We start from the raw sequence: 27,230 nt of genomic DNA on the forward strand, positions 1-27,230 counted from the left end.
CCATAATATAGATAGGACTCAACTTGGCTTGAAAAATGGAGGAAAAGGTGTCAACAGGCATTGCACTACACACATACACACACATATACACACACACACACAGATGACACACACTGCAAACGCTTAGAGAGGGAGAAGCTTGAGTTGATGTACAATGTTTTGCAAGTCAAAACTACAGTGAGAGGCCACTTTACCCCAGCAAGGAAGCCAGGAATGGAGGACAGAACAAGATGCTGGCCAGAACTTAGAGGGGCTGGAGTTCTCAGATGGCCTCCTGGTAGCAGGATGGAAAACAGGTCCACATTCTCTTAAAATGAAACATACATTTTTATATAACCAGCAATTCCATGTAGGAAACACTTAAAAACATCTTCACAGACAAAATTTCCAAGCAAATGTTTATGCCTTATAGCACTGGGGACAATCCAAATGTCTATCAACTGGTGGGTGAGAAATAAAATGTGGCCTATCCATATGAAATGGGATACCACTTAGCCATTAAAGGCATGAAACGCTGACATGTTACACCATGAAAAACATCATGCTGATTGCACAATTCCATTTATGTGAAATCTCAGAACCGCTGATCTAGAGAAACAGAAAGGAGGGCAGTGATTACCTGGGGCTAGGTGTGAGGGTAGAAACTGTAAAGGGACAGGAGGGTATTTTTAGGGAAGAGATGGAAGTGGTCTATTATCAAGGAGTGACTATAAGTAAACTATAACTCTAACTGGATGAATCCTATGTCAAGTACATGGCACTAAAGCTGTTAATTCCCAAGCTGTTCTAGCTGTGGAGCCAAGGCCTGCTGGTACAGATCCCATTGCCTCACCATCTGTGAGGCAGCCACCAGCCTCACATCCTCTTCAAAGCAGCCCAGAGACTGTACTCCCTCTCCATGTCACCCATGGCTGCTTAGGGTCCTCTCAGTCGCTCTATGAAGAACAAGGCCCTCAGACCAATTCTGTGTTGATGTAGGGGACATGATTTGATGTTCTCACTGCATCCCAGGCACAGTACACGTGGCTCCTGTTGTCTTTCTTGGGACTCCCCTGTGAGCTCTGTGGAAGCCAGGCTATGTAAGCTGTGGAGGTACTCCAGGCTTTCCCTGAGTCCTCCCTGTGGGAGGTTATATCCTCAGCATACATGTCTGAGTGTGCCTGCCCTTGAGAGATAGTCAAGGGCAAGACCAAATCCTGCTCAATCTGAGTTTCCTAGTATTCTCTCGGCAGCTGTGTAAGACCTGGCCAGCTGGTCCTTGGGCATTACTTGCTATTGTGTCAGAATAGTAAGAAGATGGTTCTCACCTTCCAGGATTCTTAACCTTTGCCTTATGTGTGGGCTGGAAGAAATAGGTAATTGCCAATAAATTCTTGCAAAGCTAATGAGATGTCCCTTCCATGAACAGGTGCACAGACTCTGGCTATGACTAAACAAGCACCTGTGTAGTTGGGAGCATAAACGGCAGGAAATGAGCTGGCCCCAAGTGAACATTCTGAAAGCCATGAGGAACTGGATCCTACCAATGATTGCTGAGCCTGATGGCGAATCCTGCCTCAGAGGACTACAGGTCATGAAGCTTGGAGCAAGGATACTGCCCAGACCACTGACCGATAGATAGGTCCTAGAATGTAAGTATTTGTTATGCAGAGATAAATAGTAGCCTTAGCTACTGAACCTCTCATCCAGACTGTCATGTCCTCAGTACTTGGTATGAGACTATTCTTCACCAAGTGAGCACTTCGAGAGCCACATAGAAACACATACTGCTGGCCCAGGAAGGGGTGCACTGATGAGGGACAGGCTTGTTCTTGGTGCTGTCCAGGTAACACCCCTTTTCCCAAGCAGTGTTCTAGACCACCTTCTAAAGACACTGGCATCTTTCTGCCAACATGGGCTCATGATAAGCCTGTTGCTCTCGATCCTCCACGAACCCTTCAAGGACAAGGATGATGACCTGGAATATCAGCCGTCCCACAGTTTGCATGTAATACATACTGGATGCCCATGGATCATGCTGACTTTCTAGGCAGGAAGATTAACACACTCATAGGCATGGAGCAGAGAGCAGTGAGACCGGGCCCATTTGTCAAGTGAATAATATGAATACCTAAGTAGCCATTCAGAATTTCTGGTAAAAATGGCCCCTTTGGCAAGTCTCAGAGGACATGAGCGGTTTATCAGATGTCAGGGCCCTGTTTGATTGGGACCATTGATAAGATTGTATTTCTCTGGTTTCTGCTTTCTCTTGCTGAACTTTGTCCATTATAGCTGTCATGCAGGAAAGCAGAATACAGTTCTCTACACAGGGAGTGTGTGAGGCTGCTAAGCCCCAGGCAACTCTCACACGACACCGAGGGAACAATATCAAAGCAGTATGCCATAGTAATAAGTAATAGTGAAATATATTCAATTTACAGCTGACTTAAATTGTAGATATATGTATGTCATCCTCAGTATGTTCATATACATATGTAATAGAGAATCCAGTTGTGATACATAATGCTCCAGCCAGGGGCAAACTGCATTCACAGAAGTGGTCTCGTAGGATTACAGTGAAGGGGAACATTCATATCCCCGGGGATATTATAGCTGCTGCTGTCACAGATATCATGGCACAACCCATTCCTACATGATTGTAGTGAAGCGGATGTAGCCGACCTACTGTACTGTCAGTCAGATTAAAGGACAGCGCATAGAATGACATGCAATACATAATACTCTTGGATGCGAAATGATTCTGTTGTGGGTTTGTGTTACATGTTATAACAAAGCATTTCTACTTATAAAAATAAGTTTGCCACATGTGGTGGCATGCCCTGTAATCCCAGCACTCTGGAGGCTGAGGTATGAGGACAGTGAGTTCAAGGCCAACCTGGGCTACACAGCAGCACTCCGGGTTTCAATTACTGTCTCTTGATTGCATCAAGAGACCACATAAGTGAATAATGCTGAACATCTAGGTGCACATAAATGATGCTAGGATTTCTGTATGGCATCAGCTAGTGATTCATCTCCCCCACATGTCCTGTTGTTAACGTCTGAAACAGTTGTACGCCTTCACTTTTTTTTTTCTATGAAAATACTTTTCTGTTTCACTATCAGCGATTCCTTGGGTTTAATATTATTACAGACAATTTTTTTAAAAAAGAAGATGGCATGCCATTTTTGGTTTTGTTTGTTGTCTTTTAAAGTCTCTCGTGACCTTTACATGCTTAGTGGTAAGAGCTTTGTTCATTTCCCTGCAAAAGGCGGATCAGTCACAGGTACTTCCTGTTGTGCTGAGAGTTCACTAGAGGGCAGCCTAAGCCCATGTTTGTACACCAGGGAGGCTTCGCTAGCCGAAAGAGAACCTTGTTTCTTAGTAGCATAACATCTTTACTGCCCACCGGCTGGGTTTACCTTGGGGAACAACCTCTACAACCACTGCCTACAGGAGGACTTACTGGGAAAAGCAAAGTGTGAATCAGAAATACACGTGAATCACCAACATGCATGTAAACAAGAACACGCCCCCTCCCTATGTCTCACTTCCTCTTTTACGTTTCTTAGCTATTTTTTGACTGCATTTCTGTGACGTTAAGGATGCACAAAGTTGTAGTCATTTGCACGGCAATGAAGAACTAGCAAAACTATCCGTGAACAGTATGTATGAACAGTAACACGAACTGCAACTTGCTGAGTAACATGTACAGTTCTTCCTTGGTATCTGTTGGGGTCGGGACCCCCAGGTCTTCAGATGCCCCCTTATAGGTGCCTTATAGAAAATGCTAGGGTGGTGCATGGAACATACACACCTTCTGCATATTCTACACCACTTACTATTATTCATAATAGCGAGCACGATGCGCATGCTGTGTCCGTAAGTCTTCGCTGTATTTACGGGCCAAGGGTAAGAACTATACATGTCCAGAATGCAGTTTGTTGGATGTGGGTGTTAGGAATTGAACCCAGGATTGTGTCCATGCTCAGTACACCTGTACCACTGAGCTACACTCAGGTGCGTCATTTCTATAAACAAAAGCTGTCCATTGGTGGATGCTCAGCAAATTCTTCTCCCCGCGTTGCCTTGTCTTGAGGCAACATTAGGGCAGAAGGCAGACATGGGGACCTTGCTCTGAGGGGGAAGGTCTCAAGGCCAGTCCGATGCAAAGGATCTGCACTACGGTAAGGGAATGGGGCCACCTGAGCAGCAGGCAAGCTGTAGTTAGTGGACAGAGGAACTGGGGTCATACATGGGCGAGGACAGACAGTCCATGGCCCAGGCTCCACAAACTGATGAGGAGTCATGCAGACCATGAGGCCAGCTTGTCAGGGTCACAAGCACCTGCCGTTTCTCTTCCCTTGTCCCACTGTCATGGGGAAGTCAGTGCAGGCTGCAGGAGCTCCGACCTTCAGCTTCCAGCTAGCTGACGAGGAAAGATGACCTACCATGGAAAAAGCAACTGGCTAGTTCTAGATCACCCTAGAATGCATGAGTCACTTCTGCCCAAGACAAGGAGAGACATTGGGAAGGAAAGAAGGATGGAAACCTGTCTTTCCTGGCCCATCTTCTACTCAACTAATGCCTAAAGCCTAGGGCATGAATCTTGGAAGCTGCTGCCTGGCTAGGGGTAAACATCAGTGGACTGAGGCTAAGTGGTGCCCTGTTACAGGCTGAACAAAATTTGATGAGACAAGGTCCACTCTAGTCTGGTGGTTCTCAACCTTCCTAATACTGCGACCCTTTCATATAGTTCCTCATGTTGTGGTGACCCCAACCATAAAATTATTTCATTGCTGCTCCATAACTGTAATTTTGCTGCTGTTTCGAATTGTAAGGTAAATATCTGATATTCAGGATATCCGATATGGGATCCCCAGAGGGGCTGTGACCCACAGGTTGAGAACTATTGCTGACCATCCACAAGAAAACAGATTATCGTGAATTTGTGTTGAAAACATATCCTTGCATATGTCCAGTCTCTTGTTCCCTGGCACCTTAATTTTTGCTGTTTGTGTTGGCTAATTTCATGTCAATGTGCTAAAATAAGCTAGAGCTATCTGAGAGGAGGGAAACCCCAATTGAGAAAATACCTCCATAAGATTAGACTGTAGGAAAGCCTGTAGGGCATTTTCTTAATTAGTGACTGAAGGAAGAGGGCTTAGCCCATTGTGGGTGTTTTATCCCTGGGCCTGGTGGCCCTGAATTCTACAAAAAAGCAGACTGAGCAAGCCATGAGCCATGAGTCATTAAGCAGCACCCATCCATGGCCTCTGCATTAGCTTCTGCCTCCAGATTCCAGCCCTGTTTGAGCCCCTGTCCTGACTTCCCTTGATGTTGAACACCTATATGGAATCAAAAGCAAAATAAACCCTTTCCTCCCTAACTTGCTTTTACTCACGTGTTTCATCACAGGAACAGAAACTCTAAGACACTGCTGTTCTTACTTCAAAAGTTTTTTTTTCAACATAGTGTTACAGAAAAAGGCAAGACTTTCATAAGAAAGAGGAAGCCCATGGACCTCACCCTCAGTTATCCTGTTGTTTTCTTTTTTCCGTGTGGAGTGGGGGGTAGGGAAGCTGCATGTTTATCCTAGGGCTCTCAGTGGAGTTCTTTATGAGTATATTTGTAAGAAAAAGCTGAGTAAACCTTGGGTAGGAAGAGTTCCCATAGAGACTCTTCCAGCCTGGCTTGGGACTGGACTCAATTCCCTTTCATCCTCTCCAGGTACAAAACATCACCCAGGGCCAAATATTTTTCTGGTTTGTCATCTTGGCAAGCTGAACTTTAGAATGTATCAATTTCTATCCCCTAATAATTTTTTCCAAATTTGCATCAAAGAGGAAAAGGATAGTACATTTCTTTCAAACTAGCTTGCTAAGTGCACAGACAAAAAGGCCAGAGGTAAGGGGTACCCTCCCCAGAGAAACACAGGAAGGCATGCAATGGCTGACAGTGATTACCAGAAACCCAGGACCAGTAGAGACTTGCATTTTTGCTGGGAGATTGTCTTTGTGGATTCTTTCATAAAGGGGAGAATTTAACTAGATGGGGAAAGAGTAAGTTGCTGTGTGTCTTCATTGGTTTGCAACTGCAGGCACAAAAGGAGTTTCTGGTCCACCTGGCCTTAGCTCACGCAGAAGGCAGGAAACTGGAGGGCTTCCTAGATACCTAATTGCTTTTTTCTTAAATATACAATGACTAGGTGTTTTATTAGAGGAACCAATAACCAGCACCCTTGGCTTGTGTTGTAAAAATTCAAGAGAATGAGTCAAAATGAGGTCATGAGAAAATCCTGTTGTCAGCAAGGAGTGAAGTCCACAGACCTGTCTATCTGCCGCACAAGCCCTCCCAGCACCAGAGGGCCTAAAATAATTAGTGTCTCTGAGTCCCATCTGAACTGGAATGCCTGCTTGTTCTTCTGAAAGGTGTCATCGTACTGACTTCTGGGTTTCAGCTCACAGCTGAATAACTGCCCACACTCACAATTTCAAAAAAGCATGTGCGTTAGAAATGCTAATGATATTCCAATAAGGAGCTCAGTGTGAAATGAAGCGCAGCAAGCCCTTCAGTAAGTAACAAATGGTGGGGTCTCTTACTCAAAATGCTTTAGATTTTCCACCTTTGAATTTGGAATATTTGCATATACATCCTGAGATATCTTGGGAGTGGGAGAGGATCCAAATCTAAACATAGATTCGTTTACATCTCTTATATGCTTTGTGGAACTCGAAGGTCATTTTTTATTCAACATTTAAAACAGTTTTTATTCATGCCACAGAATTTCAGGGTGTAGAATTATTTGTTGCTATGTCAAAACGAACAAACCACGTTGGGGGATGGGAGCATTTTAGATGTCAGATTTTCAGCTCGGGAATGTTTAACCTGTGTTAGGGAGAGGCTATCTAGTAAAGGGGACCCAGTTAAGCGATGATGCTCTTTCAAGTATTATAATTTCTATTAGACTACAATCACAGTGGGATTAATGCTGTGCTTCATGGGCCAGCACACAGGATAATAACTTCACTTTACAGACAAACACTGAAGACCTTTTAGGAAGGTAAAGAGAGACAGACAAATTTCTGCCAGGTTGGGGGTTGGGCTACCTTACCTTGATTTTTTTCTTTTCTTTTTAAAAATTATTTATTTCCTTTTTTTTTTTTTTAAATGTTCATTGGTGTTTTGCCTGCATATGTATCTGTGTGAGGGTGTCAGATCCTGGAGTTACAGACAGCTGTGAGCTGCCATGTGGGAGTGGGGAATTGAACCTGGGTCTTCTGGAAGAACAATCAGTATCCTTAAGCACTGAGCCATCTCTCCAGCCCCTTTGATTTTTTTCTTAACTAAATCATTGATATAATTTTGGATTAGTGATTGGCTTCCCAGGCCAGGAAGAAAAAAAATGGTACTATCTAACTTTGTATCTTTTTAACTTTTTCTCTATAGCCTAGGACCTTGGACTTCTGTGAGCCTTCTGCTTCCCCTTCCCAAGGGCTGGATTACAAGGGTGCACCACCATGTCCATTATGGAGGGCTAGGGACTGAACCCAGGGTTTTGTGCATGATAGGCAAACAACTGAAATTACATCCCGAGCCCTCACCTTTTCGTTGAGATGGGTCTCTCTGTGTAGGCCATGCTGGCTTAGAAGTTTCCACCTTCCTACTCCAGCCTACTGAGAGTCTAGGATGTACGCCTAGCTTCCTGTTTTTTTGAAATTGCTTGCTCCAGGTCTCTCTGTGGACAGTGCTGATTTTGACTTCAGACTGGCAAGAATGATTTACTTATCTCTCCCCTTTCTATTCCTTGACATGTTTCCTGGACCTTAAACAGTTCTCTGTCTCCGTACCCCTGGTAAACTGTCTTGATGAGACCTAGAGTTACTTTCCCACCTGACCCACAGGACCGCGTCTCCGGCAGCCAACATGCCCTGCACACCACCACAGCCTGGTCTAGAAGCCAAGGTGGGGCAGAGCTTAGGGCAGTTCCTACACACAGGCCTCTCTAGACAAGGGTCAGTCTTGAGTTCTGAGGAAAAGGCCCCCAGCACATTATCCCATCACCCACCTTATCACTGTGGGGGTGATCTCTGCACAGAAGAACACACTGAGGCTCCCCACTGCGTGGGATGCAAACATGCCCACGATGGAAAAGGCGATGGAGAACTTGTCCTTGACGCTGTCACTCATCCCTGGAAGAGAACCCAAAGAAGGACCATGAGGTAGGAGAGAAGGGAAGAGAATGGAAGCCAGGCAAGGGGTGAACTAGAATAAGGATAAGGGTAGGGTAACCTTGGGTATCCCAGTTTGCAGTGAGTTGGGCATTGAGTAGCCTCTGGGTGGGCAGTCCCCTCGGCTGAGGAGCCTGGAGCCCTTTTGCATTCTTCTGTTGGCATCTGCAAGCACCTTGGGCACCAAGCATGCTGAGCTCACAGTGGCCTGTGGAATTCCTCAGCCAGAAGCTATGCCAGGCAGAAGGCAGGCTAAGGTGCCCCTGCTGCCATCTTAGTGGTACACTATCTGCCCTGGACTCCAGAATGCAACCTGGACCCACCCAATCCAGAGTAAATGCTGATTTAAGTGTACAAAACCACACATGACCCCAATGAAATAATTCATGGGCCCCGAGGGAGGGAAAGCGCTCAGCGATGTCTGTGCCTGTAGGTGGCACTGGATCCTGGCTAGCTCCAGGCAGCACTGCACACAGTGTTTTAGCATGCAAGGGAGCTGCGCCTCTTTCAGCTCAGTTTCCCTCAGGGTTGCATGGAGTGCAAGTCCTGCCATGGGTACTGGTGGCATGGGTTTGGTTGGGCCAAGCAGGTACAATAGCAGCGTGGGGTATGGGGCAGCACCTCTGCTGTTCCCCAGTTGGAGAGCAGAAAGCTTGCACGAGTCATGAGGCGATAACAGCTCTCCCTAGAGCACAGATGACCAAGCCGAAACCCTCCTGCCTTCTCCTCCCGACTAGCTGCTGTCCAAGGACAAACAGCACGGGTGCTGGATCAGGGGACTGGGAAGGCATGCATGCCAAGCTGCACAAAAACAGGGAGACACGAGTTGCTTTCTCTAGCACATGATGGGGGTAGAGAATACAAATGTATGCTTATAGTGTCCAACCTACGGCCAACTTCAGCTGCAATTCTTGAAGGGCAGAGAGTGCAAGAAAGAAAAATGGAAACCAGTTGGTGAGTCTTTGTGACGACGGCTGTGTGAACGAAATAAAAGAGGGAAGCACAAGTGTCTGGGACTCACCTGAGTCTGGATGCTGGCTGTATTTGCCGATTACTGGAACCGTGGAATGGGCATGCCCACACGCACAGGGTAATGAGAGCGGGAGAGAGGAAGAAGGCTTGTTAGGTACGGGCGTCTGCCGGAGTGTTCCCAAGTTCACTTGTTTCTAAGTGAACTTCCTTTTAAGTCTGGCTGCTGGGGCAGTGGAATTCACGCTGGACTAAACAAAGACCTTTTTGTTTGAAGGGAGGGCTATGGTCCTGTTGGCCACAGAGTCTGGGAGACAGCAAAATCCTGCAGAGAGGACCCAAGCAAATCTAAAGAGCCTCTCTGCATAGAAAGTTATCCAAGCCATACTCCTGGTCTGTGCAAAGGGGCACTGGGCACTGTGAGAGGGTCAGTCAGGCTACATTTCTGCTTCCCCAAACTCTAATCCTCACATCTACTTTCCCTTTGCCTGGAATCCCTGTGACATTCTTGTTCAGTGCCAAAGAGGGCAAGTGGGACACTCTGAGGGCTGAGGTACCGGGCTACATCTGTCCCAACTGGGTAAATTGGACGGAAGCTTTCTGAAAGGGCAGCGAGGCAGTGTCCATCCAGGGGGACAGAAGAATGTATACATTTTGGTTATTGCCCAGCAAGGTACAGAATGCATAAGAATATGCCCAAATTAGGAAACCACTTGCATTTGAAACCAGCTCTTCTGCCTGTGGTGCAAGGGACAGTAGGTAAACTCACTCTGCACCTGGGGTCAGCTTTTTCTTCAATGGCACCCATTTCCCAGCAGTACCTTGAGCCTGCCCCAGGGAAGGGGTCTGAGCATGAGAAGATGCCAGTGGTGCTCCAGGATGGTGGAGAGGAGGCAGGGGGATTTCTTGCACACAGGTGACTGTTTATAAGGACTATACAAAGCTTTCTGGAGGACTGAATGGACTCTTGAAATTTGTGTTAAGGTGACGTGTAACATTTACAGAAGGATACTCTGGTAAGTGATAAAACTGGGAACAACAACAGAAAGGCGATGTCCCATATAAGACTGTTCAGATTCTCCCCCTGCTGTCATAGAGGGAGACATGTCTTTGTCCTGTTTGTGTGAGAAGCACACAGACACTCTGCCCATAGTGAAGTCATGTTTACAGGTACATAGGGCTTGGCATGCTGGGGCATGCAGCCAGAGAGTTATGATTTGGGGCCATAGGCCCGGGGGTAAGAGGAGGATGGGAGAGCCAGCAGTCCTCAGAGGCAGAGGACAAGATGTTCTACTTAAACTCCATCCTTCCTGGAGCAAGTTCTTGTGGCTGTCCATTTTAGAATGACCACTCAGGTCACAGAAAACTTTTCCCTTCTAGCCCTTCCACTATAGTGCTCCGAAGGACAGACGTTAAAGGCTTGGTCTCCACCCAGGGCAGTACCAGGATGCAGACCTTCATGAAGTGGAGCCTCACGGGAGCAAATTCACACACTTGAGGTAAACCCTCAAAGGGGACCCTAGGTCCCTTTCTTCTTTTGTTTCTATGTTCCATGAAGTGAGCGGATTCCTTTGCCATATGCTCCTGTCATGTCGTCTTGCCACAGGCTCAAATGGGCTACATGAAAACTCCACATCTGTACACCAAACAACCCTTTTCTCTTCAAGTGATTATCTTGGTTTTTTGTTACAGGAACAGAAAGCTGTCATGCCCCCAAGTTCTCTGGTTCTATGCCAGCTCCCCTTCCCCAGCATCCCTCCCTGGCCTTCCTTTTCCAGCCTACTCACAGTTGAGGAGCCCAAGCTGCAGGAGTGAGGCCAGGGCGGTGAGGATCATAAAGAGCAGCAGCCCTCCCCTGCGCCCGAGGAACCTGACTACCACACACATGGCCAGACAGGAGGCCAGTGCGATGCTGGCCATGGTGTAATAGTCAGCGTAGAAGTTCTCCAGGAGTGGCACCTTCACCTCGTGGCCCATCATGCTTCTGGCAAAGCAATGGTGGATCCCGTAGCCTGTCAGCCTGCAGGAGACATACACACACACACACACCGAGAGGGTGGGCAGAACGCTCTGAGATAAGGGAAGCATGTTCCACGTGAGAGGAAACCATGCCGTGGACCTGTGAGGGGAGCTAAATGCAAAGAGATGTCAAAGAAACATCTGGGAGGTCCTTTGTTTACCCAGGGTGTAGGACAAGGTGCCCTCTGTGTCTGATTTACTCTCGCATCAGCACAAGAGCGTCGTCATACCCACTCATTAGACCAGCAGCAGATTCAGGGCCTATCTTGATGGGTTAGTGACCACCTCTGAGTCACACTGCCTGTCTGGCTTTCTGCTTCCTTTTTGAGTACTCGGGGCTCTGAAAAATTTGGATCCATCCAGAAAACGACCTATCCACTCATACTGTCTCTTACGCATCCAAGGTAGAAGGAAAAACAAGCCAGAAGCCAGGCCAAATGAAGACACTAGGTCCATCTCCTACATCTCCTACGAGGCTGATGATGCTCAGACAAGTATTTCCAGGGCTCTGAAGGGTTGTCAAGGACAAGCTCCTTATGAAATGCCTGGCGTGCATGAGAGCCCATTCATTGTCCATTCCCATCCATCTTGGAGATACCTGCCCCTGCCACTGCCCTCTCTTGCAGTAGGGAAAGCTAAGTTCTTTTTTTTTTTTTTTCTGTGTTTTTTTTTTTTTTTTTCAATGCAGTTTATTCAGGAACATTGAACAATCCTCGGACCCCGGGGAAAGCCAGCCCACAGCTTAAATAGCCTCTGGGTAGCCAACCCAGGCATGCCACGGGGGCAATGCAGATAGGTCCACATACATGGAAGCAAGCCAGATCCTCGGCCTTAGCCAAATGTGGAGTTGTTCCTGACAGAGAGCACTCACCATCGGGAAGGTGGAAGGCGGAAACCAGCTCCATCTTTAAGGCATAGCATTCTGCAGCTCTCTACAGTTCCCCCTTTTTGTTTTAGACGTATCAGGCAAGAGTAGAGGTTATCAGAAAGCTAAGTTCTTTTCCTCCAACCTTGAGGAAGCATCAAGGTTAGCAGCAACAGGCCCCACCCCTTGCAGAGAGAAGCCACCTTTTGTCAGCTGAATGTGATTCCCTTGCACTATCCTCTGTAGAAAGCTCAGTTTTTCTGCATAACTGTTCTATAGTCTAGCCATAGATTCAAGGGCTTCAGTTTCCTGGGATCCCACTGAGCTTCTTCCTTCCTGGCCATCTCTCAGTGATCTTCCACCTTTTGTACTGAGAAAAATGAACTCTGGCTACAATGGGTGATTACAAAAGTAGGGACGTTCGTCCTTTGCCCCCACAAGAATCACAGTACTGAAAACTCATCTCATTTATGCCTGGTTTTGTGATTTTTTTTTTTCAACATAAAAGTGGGCAAAGTCATTCTGTCGATATTAATGACACTAGCTAGCTAGCACTTTCCTGAGAATGGACATCAGTGTGATGACCACCCGGGCCAGAGCTGGGAAGGAGGAGAGGCCTGAGGGTTTCTGGTCTCGCCTCTGTGTGTTTGGGCTGGTTAAGTGCTGTAGGATCTGACTGTGATTAATCTTCCGCTCTTCGGTTGATGGCTAATGGAGCCTTTTGTACCTCAAAAGTGAAGCTGAATTGGGTCCTTCAGAATTTCTGATTTCACAGAGCTGTTCTAGCAGGAGAGCTATAAAGAATGGGAGGCTGTGACTCGGGCCCCCCTACTTGAAAAAAGAAAAAAGTCTAAGCCCCTCTTCCCCATGACCTCCAATGCCTGCTGAGAGCTAATCTCCTAGATGAGCTCTACTCTGACCGAAGGTCCACTCTGTGCAGTTGGTGGTTGCGGGGAATAAGGTGGTGGAGCTATGAGGTGAGACCGGAAGGAGCTTCCAATTACACACCCAGCCCTGGGCTTGGGGCACCATGAAACTACACAAGCCATGGCCCCAGCAGGCAGGGGTGAAGCCCTATGGAGAGGCCTCTTGAGGAAGCCTGAGCTCCTGCTCTGCATTCAGGCATCTTGCCAGGAACTGCAGCTGCCCTCTGCAGAGTGGGGACCTCTGAGCAGGTGGACTGGTAGCTAGGTGGCCTGGACTGGTGGAATGCAGGGAGAACAGCCCTTTGGAGCCTAGGTGGGGGCTCTGTCCAAGGCCCCAGTGTGATCAACTTCATTCTCCCTGGACAGTGCCAGGAACCCCACAGACTTGGGAACTTCTCCTGGCATGCAGTTACATGCCCTGTGGCTCACAGTCTCTTTAAGAGGCACAACATGTGGCCACCTTTACAGACTTTCCTAGAACTGGGATGAAGGTGACTATCAGAGTCATTCATAAAATGCAGAGAGAGGGAGGGCATTGTTCTGAGGACATAGGCGTGTGCAGGACCTCACTAGGCTTCCTGGCTTCCCTATGCTCAAAGCCCTAGGAGTTCTAGCACTATGCAGGACACTGGCATGGGGCAGGTTGCTGGGCTGAGGACAATATTCAGTGCCAACTGCCCAAGGCTTCTTGGCGAAGTGGTAGGTATCTCTGAGGTCTGTCATCTTTCAAACACACAGATGGGCAGCCCAGGCATACTTCTGAGGCCTCTTTCATAGAGACAGGTTAAGACAGGAGGGCAAAGGCAGTTGGGATTCAGAGTTCATCTAGGGGTAGGAGGAGGGTCACTCCGGATCTGACTACACGTTTCCTGTGACTTACGAGTTCACACATAGAACCACGATGTTTTTCCACAGGTTCCGCGTCCCCACCACCTTCACGATGCACACCTTCTTGGGCCTCCGTGAAAGTTCTTTTTCTAGTTCTGCAAGAGACAGACCCACAGGTGTGAGCAGGAAAGGAGGTTCCAGACACAGCTATAACATAGCTTTGGTTTCCCCATCCAGGACCATGTGAAAGGAAGAAAGCCATTTGCCTTTAAGCCAGGGAAACATCTAGGCTCTTGGGCTGGAAATATGCTCATGAAACTAACTCAGCAGACATATTTTCCCACAACGGTAAGGGCACAAAGCGCACTGTCAGTGAATGTTTTCCAGCAAAGCACACACAGATGGCGGACAAGCTCCATTCATTTTGCCAGGACACATCACTCCATGGTGGGAGTCTAGGTTACCGAGGTCTAAATTTGGTCCCGCACACACAGAAGTTTCTTTCTGCTAGAAACTTCATCCACCTATGTCACTCACAGCTCAGAGGCGTGCAAAGCTACAGGCTCATATGCACATTAACGTTAGGGGGATAGAAGGCGTTAGAATGGAAGCTACCTACACACAGCTGTCCTTAGAGGATGTAAATCTTTGAAAGGCAAATAAAAACACATCTGTTTGTGTGCGCACACACACATTTGTACATGCTCCAGTTCACAGTTGAAATTCTCTGGGGAATGGGGTACAGTTCAGTGCTACAGCCTGTGCTTAGGAGGCATGAAGCCCTCGGTTCCATTCCTAGAACAGAATGAACACATGCATTAGGCTTTGAGATGTGACAGTCTGGAGCTACGGGACTGGAGCGCTTGGGAGACTCATAGTAGCTCTGATGGTCTAAGCGTGCTCCAGCGTTACCCCAACCTAGCTGGGAATTCACTCTAGTCCCTGGGCTGGCTTGGCAATCTAACAGGCAAGATCAGAGCTTGGGAAATACCTCAGGTAAAAGTTGCTGTAAGGTTAGTACCTGAGAGCAATGCTCACACACAGCCTTCTGGGCCCTTCTGCCTTCTAGCTGGCATGTCCTTATCCCCTACTTAGACGCTAAAACAGAAAGCTGCTTCCCAGGTCCCAGGAGCCAGTGCCCTTAAGTCTGTCAAGGTCATGAAAACAGGAAAGACTAAAGAGCTGTCAAACGGGGAAAACAGTGCCGAGGTGATGGCTAACTGCAGGCCTGGACAGGATCCTTGAGCATTATAGGAAGAGCGGGGACACTGAGTAGTGCCTGGCACTTGGTTACTATTAGTGAACACTTGTGACCAGTTTTTTAGTTTTGACAAATGTAACAGCAGACTTTAGCAATGGGGGAAAGTGATTCAGGAGTATAGAAAAAATGCTATTACGGTCTCACCTTTCCTGTATATATGAGATAGTTCCAAGATAAAACATTTAACAATTTAAAAATGTCTGTGGCAATGGGGACAGAGGACACCTTCAGAACCTAGAGGCACGTATGGCCCTCTCTGTTTGTCTGGGTTCTGATGCCTTGGATTTTAATAATGATCATCAAAATTATTTGAAAAAAAAAAACTGTATACAGGCTGAACATGTACAATTCATTTCTTGTTACTAGTCCTTAAACATTTAACACAACAACCTCTTCCACAGCACTGGCATGAACGGCACAGAGATTATCTAGAGTGCAGAGCAGGCTGTGTGTGGGCTCTATACACTAGACCGTTACATACAAGGGAGTTGAGCCCTTGTGAGTTTTGGTTTCCTGGAGGTTCTGAAATAGACCGTAGATGTAAGAGCCATGATGGCAGTTGCCTCCTGCTCCCCTGAGGCTACACCTCCTGCAGTACGCTTCAGGTCAGCCACACCTATCCTGGATGTTTCAACTCTCCTTCTATTTCATCTTGTCACAAACCTCATCCATAACAGTTTGAAGGAAAAAAATAAATAAATTCTTTTTCCTTTTATCGGGCTTATGAGCATCTGCAATCATACCTAGCTCTAATTACATTTCTAGACTAATTGTCACCCCAGTCAGGACATAGAAAAGGCAGAGTAAACTGTTCCTCAGACTGAAGGAGAATGCGGTAAGTTTCCAGAACATTCTTCCTTCTCATAGTTAAGTGTGGGATGAGAACTTGGCACGGGTCAACATGGCTGGTACGCTGGCTGCCTGTCCAGAGGCCTTCTCAGCTCCAGAAGGCTCTTGACCCATTTTGTCTCAGCAAAAGCATGCTAAATTGACTTCTTGATGGCCCTTCTCTGTGATTAAAGAACTAGTACAGTTACAAATCACTTAATGAGCGGGTCAGGAAATAAGAGTCTGAGAATCATGTCATCAGGTAGATTCTGTCATCGTTAAACATCACAGAGGGCTCACAGAAATCTGGATGATACCAGGTGGATTCTGGGTACAGTCAGAGATGTGAAAAACAGGAGATGCGTGAGGCTTCTGCTGACCTCATACAGTAAACTGCCGTGTCAGAAACACTTAAAAAATGTGAAAGCCATTCTAAAACGGCAGTAAAAAGTATACTTTAGAAGAACACAAGCCACCTGTCTTCTCATTATTATGCACTGTCCATCACGGTGTGTGCCATCCTTCTAGAGACCTGACAGTGCAACTCACGCACATGAGACCATCGCAAGCACGAGAGAATGCACCTCACTCTAGGACAGCTCCAGTGCTCTGTGAAAAGCCTAGGAACTGTAGCTGTGTGGGGGGGTCTCTGGTGACAGACGCTTTGCAGCTGCATAGTGCAAGACTGTGTTTGTTAAAGAGTGTGGAGACACAATTGGTAGATGGTTTCAGACCCAGTGATCTGGGCACTTTCACTGTTACAAACACATCAGGAGTCAGCTATCATAGCGCCCCCTCTCAGCGGTCTTCTGAGAGAGAAATTCAAATATGAGTTTATATGAGTTTAAAGTTGTTTCTTTTCCAAGTGGTCCCTATGTGACTGCTAATGTATTACTGCGGATGAAATCACATGTTAAGGAAGCTATAGCAATTGCATTATGACCTGAGGGTTTTGTGTTTTTTTTTGTTTTTTTTTTTTTTAATAACATTAATCCCTAGAGCCCAGTCTAAGAATTGACTGTAGTCTACAGCTGTAATTGCATTATTCTAAAGGGAATTAAATTAACTTTTCCTGCACTATTGATGTTTTGTCAGGGTCTCTGTTTCTCATAGCGCTGGCCCATCATCTACAACATCAAACTGCTGAAGCTTCAAGTGTGTTCTTCTGGGTTGAAACCCATGTGTTCCAAACTGTAGGAAGTATTAGCTAACTGCTGAGACCCTGTGAGATCGCTGGAAATAAGGAGCTTCCTTGTCTCGCTAACTATCAGGTGGAAAGGAAGGAGCTGCCACAGACTTCTTGCATTATGAAATGAAAGCAAACAGGTGCCAGGCAGCTGATAAGACAAGGACATTGGTTGCTTCACTAGAGCTCATAGCAGAGCGCCTCAGCCTTCTTGGCTCAGTGCTGTCAGAGAATTTCAAACGGAGACACAGGCAGACTTAATGCCGGCAAATCAGGTGTGTTTAGCCCTGTTCTGTATTTCCTTGACCACTGTGGTCAGTGCACGAAGTCGGAACAGTGAGGGTCCCCTGGCCTGGGAAGATACTCAGCTCTGTGCTTCTTCTTAATCTCCTTAGAAAAGCTGCCCAGAGTATGGAGGTCTCAACTCTCTAAGGCTAACTCCTGTCTACAAATATTAAATGGGAAATTCCAGAAGAGAAAGATTCATAAATTGTCTTACCATAATTGTTCTAGTTTTGTTATGAGTTGTTGTTAGTCTCTTCCTGTGCCTAAATTGTAAATTAAACCTTATAGTAGATCTGTATTTATGGAAAACCTAGCCTGTCTAAAGTTGGGCACTAGCCATAGTTTTAGGCACCAATGGAGGGCAGTCCTGGCACATGCTACGCCTGAGGACATGGCAGGGCTGGTGTGCATTCTCTGAGCCCTGGATGCAGAAGGCAGTGAAGAGGTCCTGGTCCCTCTCTATTTCTCCAAGGGCAGCAGAGAGAGAGAGAGAAGGCAATGGAACCATACCCTGGGCAGCCTCCCTGAGACTAAGAGCCTTAGGTCAGACTCTAAGAGGCCTGGGTCAGACTTTGGATTTCTTCCCCAGTGAGGCTGCCCACAGAGGTCAAATGATTCCTGCTCCCAGCAAGAATAAAAGGGCCACACGTGTGCTCTTTCTGCACCAGGTGAACTTTCTTCATTGAGCTACTTCCCAGGGAGCATATTAGGAGTGGGAATTCACTACTCTCCAATACTCAACCTCTCTGGTCCCCACTGTCCACCTATAAAACAGGGAGCACTGAAGCTCCCCTCCCCATGAGGCTCTGAGAAGGATGACATTTTCTCAGGAGGTTTCCTTGGGCCTCCCATTCTCTGTCCTGTGTCTCTTTGTTGGTCTCACCATCACTGAGAGCAAGGGGCTAACAGGACTCTGACACAAGGTTAACTGGCCTTCCTTTCTTTTTCTGGGGTCTACAGGCAACACAGAAACAGGAGAGTCTTCACTTTTACTGCAAATGTTCAAAACCTTGAGTCCGGCCTGGGAGGGAGAGCTTTCATACCGGAGCATATCATGACACTGTGAGAATGACATATAAGAACACACCCAAGTGCAGTTGTACACGTCACTAATACCATCACTCATGCTCAAAGAAAAACTGAAGACAGCTTTAAGAGAATAGAAATGGGAAGTTTTGGAAGATCTGGTTTTCTTTTAGCTTAAGCCCAAGACTAGCATGCACTAACAGGGCATGAGGCCCCTCCTTATTATTCCATCCAGTCCAAGGCACTTTTCTACCTAGAAGCACTTTTCTACCAACAGGCACCCCAAGGAAGAGCCTCTTCTTGGCTGGAGGAACCCTGGATTCCTGTATGTCATGGGTCTCCTTTGGTGTTGGGGTACAGCCTGGGCTCTGGAGCAGAGACTCTGAGGTAGAGGTAATGCTGACAAACTCCTGCTTGCAGCTGAGATGGGGGTGCAGCTGTGTAGAGTATGATGGCTGATCTGGGCTTGAGGTGCCAGCCTTGAGGATGGGAGAATGGGGCCTGAGGGGTGGGACTTTCCTGAGGTGACACCTATGAGAAGGAAGAACATGGGAGCCCAAGACAGACCAGAGGCCTTGGGGAGGTAGAGATTAGTTAGCGTTTCTAATGGGAGGCTTCCCTGAGGACTCCGGGTGGCCCTAGAGCATGTGATGATATGACTGTATTGTTCTTGGACTGCTGATGAAGGGAAGGCGGACAGAACACTAATCCTAACCCCAAGAACTTGGGTAAGAGCCTACAAGCTTGATGGGGACTACATGAGGCATGGGGGACAATCATTATAGCTAATCATTCTGAGCTAAGGAAGCCAGAAGTCCCAGAGAAGACAGACTCCTCCCCCAAGTGCTTGGCAGTTTTGTATATTTTTGTCTGAATGCAACTGACTGGACGGGGAGGGGCATAGAGAGCCAGGGTGAATAAGTGTCCCACAATGACCACAATGACACATCCTGGTTAAGGGTGAAGCCTTTCTCCTCTTTGTTAGTCACCAAGGGGACCAATCACCTCTTGTTTGGCCCCCTGCCTGGGGCATGGAAGAGAGATAAACACCAACCAAACTGTAAGCAAAGAGATGGGGGAGGAGGAGAGCCTAATATCACTTTCCAAAAATAGGGACGTGAATCAGTGTAATTAGGATTGAGAAAACAAGCTTTTCCCAGATAATATTTTAACCCGAAAGAAGCAGAGTGTGATGATTTAATTAGAAGGCCAGAGATGAGAGTACAATAGGGCTTGAGAACAGAAGCCTCCGGGAAGCTAGGCAATGGTCCAAACCAGGCAAGCTTGGCCCAAAGTGTTCCTTGATAGCATCCTTCTCACATGCCTCATGATCACCCTCTTCTCAGCAGCACAATAAAGCCACTTGGGCTAGACTTCCTGGGTTCAACTCCCACTCTACTATCTAGTAGCCAACTGACCCCTGGCAGAGCAGCTCAGCCCCTCTGTGCCATGGTTTTCGTATCTGCAAACAAGGAGCAGCACAGCATCCCTTGTAAAGGCAGTGCCGGGAAGGAATAGGTTCGTGGGTGTGCCACATATAGAATGGGACGTTAGGAACGAGTTGATCTTTGCACATCACTTAGAAGGAGGGTGGCACGTAAGCATCATATATTGCCTTGTTTACTGTCACAGCCACTGAGAAAGGGGGCTGCAGGTGGCCCTCCGAAGAGCCAGCATTCAGTAATCTTCAAGTAGGCCAGCCATGGCTTGCATCCTTCATTTCAGGGAATTCAGAGCTTTTGGTTGACCTGACTTTTTCTGCCTGAGCTGAAGGATATCTCACCCAGCAAGTGGTTGTGGCCCAGCCTTTGTGTCCTGGGCACAGGTAAAGATCCTGCCCTCATTGAATCCTCTAAGAAGCCCATTGAGTGCTAAGAGCTCTCAAGATCCAGGTGGCTCACATTCCCCTCCCTACTGAAGATGGAGAGCTGTGCGGTACATTCTCCTGCCTGGCACTGGTCCTGTATCGCAAAGCTAGGCTTACTTAGTCACTTTGGCCGCAGCCACTTGCCACCACCTTTCCCCCTTCTGCTTTAATGCTTCATCCCTCCTACTGAGTGGAAGTTTCAGATCTCCCTGTGTGTGTACCCCATCTGTGGGTGCCTTAAGAGTCAGGCCTCGCCTGCCTGCTTACTTGTTCTCCACAGTGTCATGTGCCATCAGGTGCTTAATAAATGTCTGTGTCCTGAATGAATGAATGGTCATCACATGATTCTAGGTACTGAGACAGTCAAGTCATTCATTTTCTCCCTCCCTCCCACGGTGCTCCCTGTCGCCTCACTATGCTTTACTTTCCTGGCAGCTTTTACAAAGCATATAGGATTTCAGTTAACGTGGTAGGTCAAAGGGACTCTCTAGGTCGCTTGCATTAGAAATCTCTTCTAGGGTTTACTAAAAGTGTACATTTCTAGGGTTTCTTTCACACCTACAAGATCAGTGACTTGGCATGTGAGGGAGGATCCAGGGACTTGGCTGTGAAGAACCTCCGGGTGCCATTTACGGCCACTCAGCTTGAAAGCCCCACTTAGCTTATGTGGATGCCCTGATTCACAAGAATCCTATGGATCTGAACCACTCTACAAAAATAGTTCACGCATCCATTTCTTCCCTTGACCAACAAATAGGTCATGGCCATAAATAGACAATGGCAGCCCTTTGAACACTATATTCAAGAAGAGAGATCGCTTACACCATCCATCCCCTGAGCCAAAGCTTTAAACCTGGTAGGTAGTAAGGGCAAGGAGGCACTGAGTGCCACAAAGCGAAATACACCTGATGAAGATCAGTTGTGTATCCATCTCTCATACCTTGCTTCTGGCTTTGTGTGGGCTATGAGGAACATGACAGTGTGTTCAACTTGATCATGAAAGAAACCAGCTCCCAGAAAATAGAGAGAATTTCAGTTTATTTTCCCTCCAGACTATAGTGGTCACTGTTGCCTTTCCAAGCCTCTGCAAACCATGTGGGCACAGGAGCACAGGACAGACATTAGCCAGGACAGTTTTTCAGACAAGACCAGCCCTCAGGCCCTCCTGGCCAGCTGCCTTGCACTTACCAGGCATCACTCCCTTGATGTCACTCTCAGGGCTCACACAGTTCTTCTGGGTGAGGTACAGGATCAACTTCTTGGCTGACTCAAACTGCTGGGTAGCCATTAGCCATCGGAGAGACTCAGGGAAAATCCTTCAAAGACATAATGGGAAGGGCTGAATGGCTTCCATTCTGTTTCATTGCAGTCATGCGTTATCCAGCAAGCCAGGATGGATTCTGGTGAGAAGTTACTGTGATGACCTGACACCTGCCTTGCTAGATCAGGACAGTCTTTGAGTGGATCTAGCAGATGCAAAAGGTGGCTCTTGCTATGATCTGAGCATTGGTTCCTCCATCCCCAAATGAAAAGCTGTAATATATCTCAAATTGCAGGCATTTAAAAAAATAGTCAAAAACTAATGTTTACTTTAAGGTCTTTATTTATTAAAAATTAATTTTGGATGACAAAATTTGAACAAATAAAAACATCTAAAAATGCCATCAGTAAAATGTGACATTTTAAAATCAGATCTTTTCTTTATAATGAAATAATAGAACACAGGCCAATTCCCATGGCTTAAATTGCATCTTGCTCATATATTTGGGTGCAGTGTTTTTTTTTTTTCTTAATTTATTGAGATTTTTAGATCATTAACATTCATTTTTTTCCTCAATATATACATTTAAGGCTTTACGATTTAATGTAAATGTCAGTGTAACCACATCTGTGTTTGATTCTAGTGATTTCTGTTAGGATCTCCTCCTCCCTTTGCTAAGTTGACAGTACAAGTTACTTTACTGATTATCTGTAAAACCCTAAAATATACAACACTGGGGGCAGGGAAGGGTCAAAGTAACATCATTTATACCCAATGTTTATGGATACTAGCCACAGCAGGGAATCAAAGTCATAAGCCAGTGGTGTTTGAGTAGTATCATTTTATTCAAATCAAGGCCCATGTTATGCACACAAAGCAGCTGTCTTTGTTCTCAGAATTTCCCAGGAGAATAGTGCTAGACCTAGGGTACATCTCAGGAGATGATTCTTCCCCTTGTCCCAGGCTTCAGAGCAACTGGCAGAGATCAAACTGCACTCAGTTGGCAAGGTCAGTGGCTTCTAAGCTGACAGGTCTCTGGGACACTGCATTATCCCAAGTAGCCATTCAGTGTTTAGCTCATTTTTGTTATCTCTAATACTGGGTCCTCATACAACAGGGTCTGAATAGCTAAAACTGATAGTCAATATTCTACCTGAAGGTCTTTTAGGATTGCAAAGTTTGTAGGCTGGGATTACAGCATGGTGACCCCTCATGGTTGAAGAAGTAGGCGTGGGCCTCTCAAAAGCTCAGACTCTTGCTGGGCCCCATGTAGTATTTTTTTCTTCAATGTGAACTGAGAATTGTCACTCTATAGGTCTATCTTTGGTGGAGGGAAACCTCTGTAAATATGGTAATAAGGTAATGTGCATATACACACTCAATGAGTGACATGGACCAAACTCTGAAGACTTAGGATGGTGCAGGGCAACTGAGAAAGACAATGGCTGGGACCTGAAGGAGAGGCAGAGCCCTACTGGAGCTATTTTAGAAAATGAGTGAGTGCGGGCTCAGTTCAGCATGCTGTGTGCTGTGTGTGGGGACAGAACCCAGAGGGAGGATATGTACTGGATTTGTAGCGCTACAAGCCGGTAAAACAGTAGGCTGTGTATGAAAAGGGAAGAGATGAGGTGAAATGGGGGGAAAAGGGAAAGAAAGAGGAGTGAGGAAGGAGCTGGTATAGATACGGATATAACAATAGTGTGAAATGTAAGGACCAGTGCCCCAGGACCAGGCTGAAGGAAATACAGGACTGCATTCTCAGGAGATAAAGGTGGACTCATAACAGCCACATAATTGCCCCCAGTAGCAGGCAATCCCTCAAACCACTTTCCATTACCAGACTGGTGACTGCAGGCATTGTCCTACCAGTTTTACAGGCCAAGCTTCTGATGAGGCAGTACTGTTATTACTCATTTGACAGCTGGGAGAGTTCAGGGTGAGAATGCCCAAGAGCACTGCTCAGGACACGCAGCCATCACATGGGAGACTGCATGAGTTGAGAGCTCACTTCCTTAACTCAGACACAGCAAAGCAGCAAGCCAAACCATCCCCAGCTGGTGTTGGGGAAGTACTGAAGATTTCTTGGGGATTACAGAAAACCACAAGCCCCAGGGTGCATGCTCTGAACACTCAGGTTTTACGATGTATGCAAAGTCATAAAGAACTGAGCTGTGGCTCATAAGAAGGCCCAGGAGCCCATTTCAGTTTGGATGACGTGGTGGGAACTTGATGGAATTTCTCAGGACACTTATGTGATGTAATAACCTTCTAAAGCTCAAAAATCCCGACAGAGCTGGGCTTGGTGGCAAGTACCTTTATTCACTGGGCCACCTTGTCAACCCTGAGGTAGCTTTTGAAACTTGCCACATCAGGTTCACTCCTATAATCCCAGTTCTCAGAAGGCTGAGACAGGAGATTTGCTTTGAATACAAGGCCACTGGGGCTACCTAGTGAGCTTCAGGCCAGGCTGCAAGATAGAGTAAGGCCTTGTCTCAAGAATCCAAACCTTGTCACAGCTTGGAATCTCGGAGGAACATACCTCTGAAGCTCAGAGATATGAATTATTTCAACCAAAGATAATAAAACCACATAAGGTGACAAAAAACACATCTGCCTAGTGCACCTCATGATTGAATGGCCGTGAAGCACAAATAAGTAAAAGGATCTCTGATTGGGTGGCATGGAGGTGGCAAGATTGGTTCACTGGAAACAGCTCTTGATGGAAGTACACCCAGAGCTGACTCAGAATTCTAGGAGAAGATCAATGCTGGTCCATGCTGTGGAGAACAGAGGGCCAACAGCCAGACACTGGTACTGAAAGGTGGCAGTCAGTGATAGGGGTGCAGAGGCATTCTGACTACTTCTGGTGGGCACAAGAGCTTCACACACAACAGGTGCCTCTGATACGACCCTGGTAATGTCCAGGAGTGGCAAAGTAGGAAAACTTCAGTACCACACAGGGATTTCGGTTTGGCATGTGTCCACACGGCCAATGACCTAAACCTTCTTTCATGCTCTAGGACTGACATCCTGTTAGGCACCAAATCCAGTGCAGGTCTGGAACTTGACCTTAGGATTCTTTCTATATCATACATGTTTATGGTATTCTTAAAAAGCAGCACGAGGGCCAGTGAGATGGCTCAGGAGGTCAAGATACTAGCCACCAAGCCTGAGGACCTGAGTCCTGTCCTCATGAACTATATGGTGCAAGGAGAGAACCAATTCCTGCAAGTTGTCTTCTGACCTCCCCATGTTCACTATGGAACACACACACACACACACACACACACAAAGAGATTATACATACATATACATAAAGTAATAAAATTAAATTATTTATTTTGTATTTATGTGCATGTATTTGCCTGTGGGAGTTCATATGCAACATGTACATGCAGGTGCCTGTGGAAGCCAGAGGGTGTCAGATGATACCTTATGACTGGAGCCACAAACTGTTGTGAGCTACCCAATGTGGGAGCTGCAACTGAAGGTGTATTCTCTGCAAGAGCAGTAAGTTTTCTTAACCACCAAGCTATCAGCTCCCAGCTCGGTAATTTTTTAAAAGCAGAATAAATGTGCTTTAGAAAGATCCTGTAACAGATAGTGGCAGTGAAGTGTGGCTCTAAAGCTTCTTATGGACATTTTATATGGCGCTCTTCCTAAGTGATGCTATTATATCAAGAGAGAAAATGGTCTCCCAAGTAGGTGTGCTTGCTACCGCTCTGTCCCTCTCTCCCTCTTCTTTTCCAAGAAGGTCCAACAAGGCAGGCCAGACTTGACTAGAGCTCAGGGCAATCATTCTGTCTTAGCCTTCTGACAGCTGGGATTACAGGCATACGGGACCACTCCCTTGCTGTTTCTTTAAGCTGAATTCAGCTCAGGTAACCTCTTCCTGCGCTTGCCTGGGCATATGTATGACAGAGCATGGTGACATGATTTGACAGTAGTAACAGGTTTCTAACTCACATTCCCATCCTCCTTTATTTCCTGGTATGCAGCCGAGCTAACCCCAGGCCTGCCAGACCCTTCCCAGGTCTGTTTTACAATGTAGTCATAAGCTGTGGAATTATCTGGTGAAATCAGCAGTTAATTGGTACATTGAACAAGTACCAATGTCAGCACCAGACCCAGGCCAGAAGTGAGAGAATTCTGGGAGAGATTAAAGGCATCTTTCTCATGCAGAGAGGAGTCTGGACATTACAGTCAGTGCAGAGACCATATGGTAAAGCTGAAAATATTTTCCAGATTGAAAGAAAACTAAGAAGCATGGGTCTTATTGGAGATCAGGAGGAAGAAAGAAGTGTGCCATTCAACTGTGCTGGCATTCTCTGCTGGTTTCACAGGTGGGTTCCTTCTGGGAATACTAGAATAGGGGATAAATAAGGCAGAGTCAATTTAAGCCTAAGTCTTACACTGTCCTTGATTGCTGGTATTGCCATGCAGCAGGTGTGAAAGCTATTCTTTGAGCTTAAACTGTACAACAATTAATTTGAATAATCTGTGCTTGAGTTCTCCTATTTTGATTATCCCTCTCTCTCTTTTTTCTGGGTGCTGCAGGCCTTTTCTAAATTTCCACCAGTTATCTATATGGAATGTGTGCAGTTTGAATGCTCGCAAATGATTTTATTCTTTTATGTCTTATTTCAATTCAAAGAAGCATGATGACTCTCAAGTCTGAGATGAAATATAATAACTAGAATGAATGTAAATAAAATTTGGGGTAGTTTGATGAGAAGATGATAAATAATCAGAGTAGATCACTGGGTTTTCTAGTTTTCAGAAATTTGCAATAAGGTAAATTTTGTTATTTCAATTTTTAGTAATAAATATGTACAACTGATTAAAGTTTTAAAAAGTTGGTACATGGTACTATAAGGCTGACCATTTTCCCTTAAGGTTTAAAAGTAATAAACTGTTTTCTTATCCAATGGGAGAATCTAACATCAACATGCTTCCTATCTGGACAGGCTTTTTTTTTGTTCATTAATATACATTTACTATAAAAGGAAAAGATTTCATTATAACATTTTCATTAATATATAGCATACATTTGATCACACCTTTCCATCACCCTCTCATAATGACCCCCTCTGTTCTTTTCCCAACTAGTTTCTTTCTGTTTCCATGTCTTATACACATATTTATGAATCTAGATTCTACATATGAAAGAAAATACATGCTATTTGTCTTTTTAAGTATGGCTTATTTCACTTAACATGATGACCCCCCATTTTATCTACTTTCTTGCCAATGTCATAACTTTGTTCTTTTTATGGCTAAATAAATCTCCATCATGTCTATTCTTTATCTGGTCAGCCCTTGATGGGTGATTCCAATCTTGCTATTATGAACAATGCTACTAGAGCCACGGATGTGCTTGACTCTGTCTTCACTGACTTAGTCCTTCTGGTGCATATATCCAGGAGTGATAATAGGTGGCTAGGGTTGCTTTTTGGAGCATTCATTAAACACATGTTCTGTTGAAAGGCCAGGTGGGTAGTTCTTCGAGTAAAAAGCACATGTGTCCTGTTTAATTCACTGTACTAGGACATTTACTCATAAATAAAATACAGGAAGGAAATAAAACGAACTGCCAACGCTTTATTAAATTAGCTGTGCCCGTAAGTCAGTTCTTTATTTGTTTTGTGAAGTATTTAGTTTTAGGGCGATACCCATGTACACAAACACACCTTCCTGC

At 46.0% G+C, this 27,230-nt stretch overlaps 1 protein-coding gene across 3 annotated transcripts in view; it reads right to left on the bottom strand.

Moving 5' to 3' along the window:
• Nucleotides 1-27,230, bottom strand: part of Slc22a23 (solute carrier family 22 member 23) — a 169,673-nt gene that overhangs the window by 6,079 nt on the left and 136,364 nt on the right. The window contains exons 5-10 of one of the 3 annotated variants that reach the window (XM_060372461.1): nt 21,460-21,587; nt 13,871-13,973; nt 10,968-11,200; nt 9,233-9,265; nt 9,098-9,121; nt 8,049-8,172 (exon numbers count right to left, since the gene is read on the bottom strand). In XM_060372461.1, the coding sequence (XP_060228444.1) occupies nt 8,049-8,172; nt 9,098-9,121; nt 9,233-9,265; nt 10,968-11,200; nt 13,871-13,973; nt 21,460-21,587 (645 nt within the window). Of the gene's footprint in view, nt 1-8,048; nt 8,173-9,097; nt 9,122-9,232; nt 9,266-10,967; nt 11,201-13,870; nt 13,974-21,459; nt 21,588-27,230 lie in introns of those variants that run through there. The other 2 variants (XM_060372463.1, XM_060372462.1) reach the window with 2 other exon arrangements.

This window comes from Meriones unguiculatus, chromosome 19 (assembly GCF_030254825.1).
Source record: "Meriones unguiculatus strain TT.TT164.6M chromosome 19, Bangor_MerUng_6.1, whole genome shotgun sequence".
NCBI lineage: Eukaryota > Metazoa > Chordata > Mammalia > Rodentia > Muridae > Meriones > Meriones unguiculatus.